The sequence below is a fragment of the Olea europaea genome, chromosome 13 (assembly GCF_002742605.1).
Source record: "Olea europaea var. sylvestris chromosome 13, O_europaea_v1, whole genome shotgun sequence".
Lineage (NCBI taxonomy): Eukaryota > Viridiplantae > Streptophyta > Magnoliopsida > Lamiales > Oleaceae > Olea > Olea europaea.
The window spans coordinates 14,399,929-14,409,120 of NC_036249.1; the positions used below are offsets into that span (position 1 = coordinate 14,399,929).

The window sequence follows — 9,192 nt, forward strand, 5'->3', positions numbered from 1 at the left end:
GAAGGTGATATGTAAGAATAAATGATTAGATGCATGATTAATATGTCCATATAGCATGTGTAGACTCTTGAGTATTTTTTTGAGATGCTCATTCCTATCCAAATTTGTAGAGTAATTGAAGATCCTGTGGTGGCTCAGATTAAATTACTTATTTTATTTTAGAGAAATTGATATCTTATGCTTTAGATTATCCCTTTTTTTTTATGTTTATTAACCCTTGTGGTGCCCAAAGATTTGTAGTTTAAATTTATAATTCGAGACGATAAATTTTAACATTTGGACATGTATTTTCATCAATTTCCAGCATTCTGCCATTGTTTTAAAATAATTTACTATGACCTGTATATTTAGAATTTCAGCATGATTTTAATTGAAAATTACCGATTATGAGTTAGCTATCATATGTAACTGAAAACAGGTCGATTGGAGTTCCGTGGAATATTTTATAGCATTTTCAGTAAACTACGATGGTCAAATTTGGAAAACACAGAACAAACTATTTGAAAGTTAATTTCGTACTTCAAACGTCATTGTAGAGATTCCAAATTTTTATATGTTGTACTTATATGAGTTTTATACTTTTTCCAAATTTTCATAAATAGGCTTCGAGGTTTGATAGGTTAAATAATTTTTGAAAACTCACTATACAATCGGAGAAAAATGTTTCAACTTGTTGAATTTTATTTTTTTTAAAAACTCATTCCAAATAATTATATTCCATATTTTTCTGAAATTTAAAAACTTTTTCTTATCTTGAATTTTTTAAGATTAAAGTTAAAGAAATCCTGTTCTGTAACACGTGGGATTACAAAATTTGGGACATTACATTATCGGACACATGTTCTTGGAAGAGATGGACATGTCTACAAATTCTTTTCAACGGTTTTGCTAGTGGTACATTGGGGTGTACCTTCAAAATGGACATGTCCCAAATCTAACAACTTACCATGGGTAAGTTAGTTTTCTATCTTTTTGTTGTCAAACATATACAACGAGAAAAAAAAAAATTCTTCCAAATCTTTTATCTACACCAAAACTTCCATACATCATTCTCATTCACATTCCCATCATCTATATGATGAATCCATCTTCCTCCGAACATCCATCGTCCTCTCATTCCTTCTCAGAAGACACCAATATGCCTACAAATTTCTCGAATGGCTTTATCCACTTTCTCATTGGGCATAGATGTTCAACAGATTTTCTTTGCTATTTAAAAATTTGAGAACTTTCCAAGAAAATCTATGTCATCCTTTTGTTTTGAAGGCGATGGTATTTCACAGAGTCAGAAGCCTGTGATTATTTTTCACATATTAAGGAGTATGCAATACTTCCTTTCGACTTACATGCAGACTGGGCAAAACAGATAAAAGAGTTCAGAGAATTTCAAAGGCGAAAGGAAGAAATCAACTTAAAATCCACAAATTTGGCCAGAGATAGAGGATGATACTCCATGAAAACAACTTTTCCTTGATTATGCCACAAGAATTTGAGAAGACATCGATGCTTATATGAAATATAATTAGCCAAACTAGAAATTTCAAACCAAGTCATTCCCTCAAATTTGTACAATGATGATTATTTTCAATAGTCTTGGGATCAACCATATAGTGGAAGACCCAAATAGATTCTTGGGATTACTTGCAAATACTCAAAATAAACTCCTGAGGGAAGAGTGCATAAAGAACTGATGTGAAAAAAATCTACAAAACAAATATGGTCTTTGAAGAATTCACAGTATTGGCCTAGAAAATTATATTTAAGATACTTTTCAAGGCTCACTTAACCATTATGCACTTCAAGATCATCGACGGTATCATAATGAATTGTCATGTGACTCAGATGGCGAACCAACACCACAACTTCGTGACTTTCTTGTTCCTAGATTCTTACTTTAATATAGTAATATTGTTTCGCGCGGGTTAGTCGCTAACAATTAAAAGGGATCAGAAGATTTGTGTAAGGGGCAAACCTCTTGAAACAAAGTTCCAAAAAGGGGTATTGTTTTATTGACGATGACTTTACAATTGGAAATCAAAAACAAAATGCCTCAAAGGGGCGTAAGCACACGAGTTACTGAAAAAAGTGTTTAAGTCTAAAACTAAGGAAATTAAAATTACATGTTTTCTGTTCGAGAGTTTTTGATTCGGTCCTTTGCTCTATGTCTTTTCTCCCTTTTATACTTCATGGACGATCTCTTTGTGATGAACCGCCTAAAAACTGCTTGATCGTTCTGCAACTGCCCACTTTCCTCATAATGGCCAGCTTGTCATGAAAACTGTCTTATTTAACTACTGTCATTACTCTTCGTCGTTCAACCGTTTTCGATTGAATTTCTTGAATCGTGGAACTTGATGGGGCTGCTTTGATAACTGCACTTCTTGATAACCACAACGCTTTATATTTGTTAAGACTTTGGGCGACTTGATGGTTTTGGCGAGAATAGAGTAATAGCTCTGGGCGACTGCATGACACTCCATTCGCTCAGATTCTGGGCGACTTGCAATCTTGGGAGATGGTATTACCACTTTCTTGGGCCTCCCTATTTGGGCCTTCATCTTGAATTGTTTGATTGGGTTTCATTTTTTGGGCTATCTGATTTGGAGATTCTCCAATTGGGCTTCATTCCTTGGGCCATTCGATTTGGGCTAAATTTTTATGTGTCAACAAATATATTATTTTGTAATAAAGAAGATTCCTTCTACAATATCAGTTTGTGTTATTGTTGTACGAGTATGAATTATTATACGATTGTATTAGTTGATTTTTAAAAGACTAGGTTTCTTGCACATCGTGCACACTATATGTTTAAATTATTGATGCATTATGTGATTTTATATAAAAAATAATAATAATAATTTAAAAAAAATCAAAAGGTAATTGACACAAAACGTCCATACCTTTCAAGTTTATTGTAGAAAACGTCCATATCTTTCATTTTTGACATTTTCGCCCTACCTTTCACTTTTCTTTGCGCTAGACATCCTTTTCACCAACTTTTGACGTAACATTACAAATATACCCTCCTATTTAAATAAACAAAAAATAAAGGAAAAACAAAGAATAAATTGCAACTATAGGTCCAAACTTTTAAAAAAGTGCAAATTAGTTCAAATAAATTATTAAAAAAAAAAAAAAAACTCTCTCTCTTCTCTTCTTCTGCTCCTGTCCTCCACCTAGCTATGATTTTCACCACAATCTGGCCACCATTGCCACCGGACCATAGTACCAACTTGAAGCCCTTACTATCGTCTACACAACCCAACAGTTGGCCCTAACTCCAGTTGAATTGGCCGAAATTTCGCTCCAAAATCTGCCAATCGCACAAACTAAAACTGTCGATAGCTCCCTTTTCGACGACTCCCAACCCAAGCCCAACATATTGATAGATTCCCCTCGTCATGATGCATCAAACCATGGTCCCCAAACACCTAATCAATCACCCAATCAACATCTGAAGCCAAACATTTCAAACGCAATCATCACACAGGCTTCAGGCGAAATGTCGACGACTGTGGTGGACATCATGATCGTGAACCACCATACAACGCCCTCTCATCATGGTGAAGCTATTACAACTATGGATCTTCAACAATTTTGCACGAATCACGCAATTGATTTTGGTACAGTTCGAAGCATACGGGTTTACATCCTCTTTCAATTGAGAAGTATTTGTATCAAAGTTTTATCATAAGTGTGTGCGATTGATGGTAGCAGTCTGTCGTGTGAGCTCCAATGATTTTGGCAGCGGTGATGGTGGTGGAGGAGACGTAAGGAAGGGGAGGTAAAGAGGACTGAGAAAGAGTTTTTTTATTTGTTATTTTTAATATTTTAATAATTTATTTGGACTAATTTGCACTGTTTAAAAAGTTTGGGCCTATAGCTACAATTTATTCTTTATTTTTCCTATCCTCATAGCAATACTCATACTAGTATGCTCTGCAGTTATCTTCTTGAATGATCCACTACATAAAAAAAATTAAATAAAAATCATAATGTCGAATAAATGAAGCCATAATTGTTAGAGTCTAGACCCGTTTCTTGTATTCATTGGTGTGGCTTTTGTGAGATGGGAATACTTGTGGTTGCACACGGATGAGACTTATGTTAGATATTTTTATTCTTTGAATAATATCTACTTTATAAGTTCAATTAAAAAAATTACGTGAGGGGTTAATTTCACAAATGGTCACTGAACTTAGGCAAAAATTACAAAACGGTCACTGAAGTTTAAAACTTTCAGTAACGGTCACTTACGTTTCCAGGTGCTTTCAAAAATGGTCACTGAAGTTTAAAAACTTTTAGAAATGGTCATCAAAATTTCAATTTTTTGGGCTACTTTTACAGCAATTTTTCAACCATTTCCGATCATCGATACCGTCAAATTTTGATACTGTTGGAAAGACTACAATGTCCTCTTCAATTAGCACCCAAAATCTCCCCATAATTCCAAGGAATTCGGCCAGAAAATTGTTGCAAAATTCGCCCAAAAAATTGGAAAATCTGTCCAGATTTTCAAATTTTTTGGGCCAAATTTGCAGCGATTTTTCGACGACTTCCGAACACCAAAATTGCCATTTTGATACCATTGGAAAGCCCACAATGTCCTCTTAAATTGACATCCAAAATATCCCCCAAACTCCAAAGGATTTGGACGGAATAAACTTACAAAGTTGGCTACCCAAAAAGGCGAAAATATGGGCTGATTTTTGGGGCTACTTTTGAGGCAATTTTCTGACAACTTCCGACCACCAATGCCACTGGATTTTGATACTGTTGGAAAGCTTACAATATTCTCTTCAATTATCATCAAAAATCTCCCCCAAATTTCAAAGGATTCGGCCGAAATAAACCCACAAAGTTGACAACCCGAAAAGAAGAAAATCTGGATAGATTTTTCAGATTTTATGGGCTACTTTGAGGCAACTTCCGGCCACCAATACCATTGGATTTTGATACCGTTGAAAATATTACAATGTCCTCTTCAATTACAATGAAAAATCTCTCCCAAACTCCAAAGGATTCGGCCGGAATAAACCCACAAAATTGGCTATCTGGAAAGGCGAAATTTTGGGCAAATTTTTCAATTTTTTGGGCGAACTTTGCGGCAACTTTCCGGCAACTTCCGACCATCAATTTTGCCGGATTTTGATGCCGTTGGAAAGCCTATAATCTCCTCTTCAATTACCACCCAAAAATAGCCGGTTTGGTGGTCGGAATTCAGAGGAAAATCACCCAAAAATTTGAAGATTTTCGCAGATTTTCAGATTTTTTTGGCAATTTTTGTGGCGATTTTCCGGCCGAATTCCTTGGAGTTATAGAGAGATTTTGGGTAGTAATAGAAGAAAACATTGTGGGCTTTTCAACGGTATCAAAATTTGGTAGTATTGATGGTCGAAAATGATAGAAAAGTTGTCGCAAAATTAGCCCAAAAAACTGGAAAAAAAATTTCAGTGAGCGTTTCTGAAAGTTTTAAATTTCAGTGACCATTTCTGAAAGTTTTTAAACTTCAGTGACCGTTTTGTAATTTTCTCTATAGTTCAGTGACCGTTTGTGAAATTAACCCATTACGTAAGTTTAAATAGAACTATTACTTAATATCATATAATTATCACTTAAACTATTACCATGACGATGTATTTGATTTTTTAGAAATTATGACTTTTTTGAGCTCCATTCTTTGAAAATTCATTTTTTTAAAACTTATTTTTAATTACTATTTTTTAATAAAATGATATTATACGCAACTCAAGAATTTTTCTTAATTTTAAATCACACATTCTCCATCAATCTAATATTCAAAATGCACTGTCTCCGGCTAAAACAAGGCTATATTCTCTAGTCTCCGTGCAGCCACGTGGACGCCTTGAAATCCACCAACTGCCTACGTAAGCGAAACCTCAACCCAAACCACGTTCAAAATCCAAGACGGAAACCATACGATAATTCCCATCTTTATTCTCACACTCTCCAGCGTAGCTTCACCGTTCGTCCAACTATCAAATGTCTGCCGCTTCGGACGAGCAATTTACGGCTGTAATAAAGCTGAAGCCCATTGAAGCAACTCCCGAGACCTTTAAAGAGTTCGGACAAGTGATTGAGGCGTCGAACGATGGCGAAGAGTTTGGACCTAATGACGCCCAGCTCGACCTGTCCCATGGAATCCCCAGGTCCTATTCTACTCACTCTTTCTTTATGACTGAATATAAAAATATTGATGTGATTCAAATCACAGTCAAATGGGCTTTATGTGATTGAATCCTACTTTGCGTATTCTTTAAGTTCTAAAGCTGTCGTTGGTGATTATGAATAATTTTGAATTGAGTACTATATGAGATAGCTAGAAAGAAAGAGTGTAGATGAATTAAGTCTCATTGTTGCTGTCATTATTATGGATATGCTTTTTAAATTATATGGGTCCAATGATTGATTTATATTTGATTGTTAAATGTTGAAGTTGAATCCTGCAAAATAGGAACTAGGTTAGCCTACTCCATCAGTTGCCGAATAAGGGACTCAGATGCTAAGGAGAAAATATGAAGTAATTTTAACTGAGTTTTTGTTCAACTGGTGCATTTTATTTATGGCAGTTGATTTTGTAGGGGACCGCCTTAATTTGATAATGATGGAAAAGTTGTACCCTTGAACTATGTATAGGCTTTTACTAATTATTGGTGAGATTGGGCGCACCAAGACAACACCAGCCAGGTCTTGTTACAGGTTCGAATTGGTCGATGGGTTAATCATGTGTATATTAGTATACTTAGGATAGTAAATGTTCCCTAAGAAGGTTTGGCATCCTTTTGGGAAGGGAAGCATGAACCTCATACTGGCGCCCAAGGTGGCAATGTCTAGGACGATATTTGCCTACTGGATGGTTTGGGTAGAGAGTGCGGCTTGTTGCTTTGCAGTGTACGATTTAACTTCTCTTTTGTCCCCCTTTTTGTTGACAAGGTTTGGTGTGTGTAAACCATTGTCCTCGGTCAGCTGAGTGAGGTTAGCTAATGTGTCTGATACACACGAGGCCTAACTAAATATTTGTGTCTCCAAATCAATGTTTGAACATCGTAGACTTAGTTCATTATGGATTGTACTGGCGATTTCTGTTGCTAATAGTTATGATTGAGAATGGCCAGTGATGGTGACATTTTCCAATATCCCCGATCAACACATTATCCCAACGACTATTTTTGGTAAAGTTGTAAATCCATCTACGGTGTCCTCGAGCATATGCATCCTCGAGACACTAAGCCCGACCACATCCGCCTGGCTGCTTCGCATATTGCAAATATTTTATCCTCGAGCATCACAGTCCTCGGGCATATGCTCCCCTCACAACCGACGATGGTTGACCCTTTAAAATTCCTACGCAATTAGGACTCTTAACTCCCGCAAGGATTCTATCCCACATATAATTATGGAATTCAACAAACTCCTTAACTATTCAGGACTCCAACAGATGAGGACATCCAGCTAGTTGAGTCTCACTAGGAGAATGTCACTTACTACTATAAATACAGAACCTTGAGCCATTATTCAGATACGTTTTTTCATTGTTCTCCAGCACATAACCTCACGCACAAAATTCCCTTTCTGACTTAAGCATCGGAGGGGCGACGAGAACACACCTCGTTGCCTTTGTTTCAGGTATCGGAAGATCACGTTCGTACTTTGCATCAGTCATCAAACTCGGGAAATCTACAGGTACGATTTTTGGTAGCATCATTGGCGCCGTCTGTGGGAAACGCTACCAAAAGCCATGGTAAACACACGTTCAGGTCTTCCACCAGCAAGCCCATCCGCTCCAAACCAACCCCCTCCTGAGGATATCCCTATTCCTCAAGAGGAATCATCAGAAGTGCCAGAGCCCCAGCCGGCAGACGTCACTGCTGGAGCTTTTGAAGAGCTCAGACAACAGGTCGCCGCACTAACTCAGCTGCTAAGTCAAAGAAATTTGCATCTGTCACCCACACCAGCACCCCAAGGGGGTTTTATGGCTGATGCTCGAGCTCGAGCTCAAAGACATGTCCTTGACAATGGCGGAGCAGGGGCCTCGGGTATACCACATGTGACCTCGGCCTCGAGATCAGTAACCATGGAGTCCGGGGAACTCGCTAGGATTATTCAAGAAAGAATTACGGCAGGCCTACTTCAGGGCAACAAAGGGACGACAAGATTCAGTCCCAACACTCCCTTTACTCCCGAGATATTAACATTCCCCTTGCCAGACAGATTTAAGTATCCTAGGATCAAAGAATATGATGGGACCACCGATCCAATCAATCATCTTAACGTATAAACGGACGTCATGAATCTACAGGTCGCACCAGATCAGGTGATGTGCAAGGCCTTCCCACAAACTTTGATGAATGCTGCTAGGGATTGGTTCTCAACCTTAGAGCCCAACTCCATAGCCTCATTCTCGGATTTGGCGGACAAGTTCTCTGCTTTCTTCGTAAGCAGTAAACGCATCAGGAAGACAGCGACTTCCCTCATGCAACTTAGACAAGGGCAAAATGAGACCCTGCGTGACTTCATGACCAGGTTCAACAAGGAAAGACTTCAGATTCCCGACCTACACATAACTGCAGCAGTTTCTGCCCTCACATATGCCATAAAGTGTGAGGCTTTCAAGATGTCTTTATCCAAAACTCTGCCAAAGACAGTGATCGAGCTTCTTACCCGAGCCGAGAAGTACATAAATATGGAGGAAACACTGGACCCGAGAAAGGTTGGATCATCCCATGATAGGGTCGAGCATAAAAGACAGCACGACCCGAACCCCCGTGAAGAAGAACATCGAAAAAAACAGAGACAGGAGGTTCCCCCGACGTCATTCACGCGTTTAAATACGTCAAAGACCAATATATTGATGGAGATCAAGGATATGAAGGAACTGAAATGGCCTGTCAAAATGAGGTCAACACCAGAGTCCAGGGACATGAACAAGTACTGTGAGTTCCATCGGGATCATGGGCATACCACGAAGAACTTTAAGGCCCTACAACGGGAGATTGAAGCCCTTATTAAAAGAGGACTCCTGAGTTCCTATGTCGGTAACGACAAACGCCCGAGGAATGATCGTGACAGGGAAAAAGCCCCTGAGGCAAAAAGGGATGGTCAACCCACTGCTGGAACTATCAATATCATCATTGGAGGTATTGCCTCGGGAGGAGACTCCAATAGTGGAAG

At 38.1% G+C, this 9,192-nt stretch overlaps 1 protein-coding gene across 1 annotated transcript in view; it reads left to right on the forward strand.

Moving 5' to 3' along the window:
- Window positions 1-5,906: 5,906 nt before the first annotated feature.
- LOC111407686 overlaps window positions 5,907-9,192 on the forward strand; it is a 13,976-nt gene continuing 10,690 nt past the window's right edge. Inside the window, exon 1 of the mRNA XM_023037319.1 lies at window positions 5,907-6,170. Coding sequence (XP_022893087.1) covers window positions 6,004-6,170 — 167 coding nt within the window. The 5' untranslated portion in view covers window positions 5,907-6,003. The remainder of the gene's footprint in view (window positions 6,171-9,192) is intronic.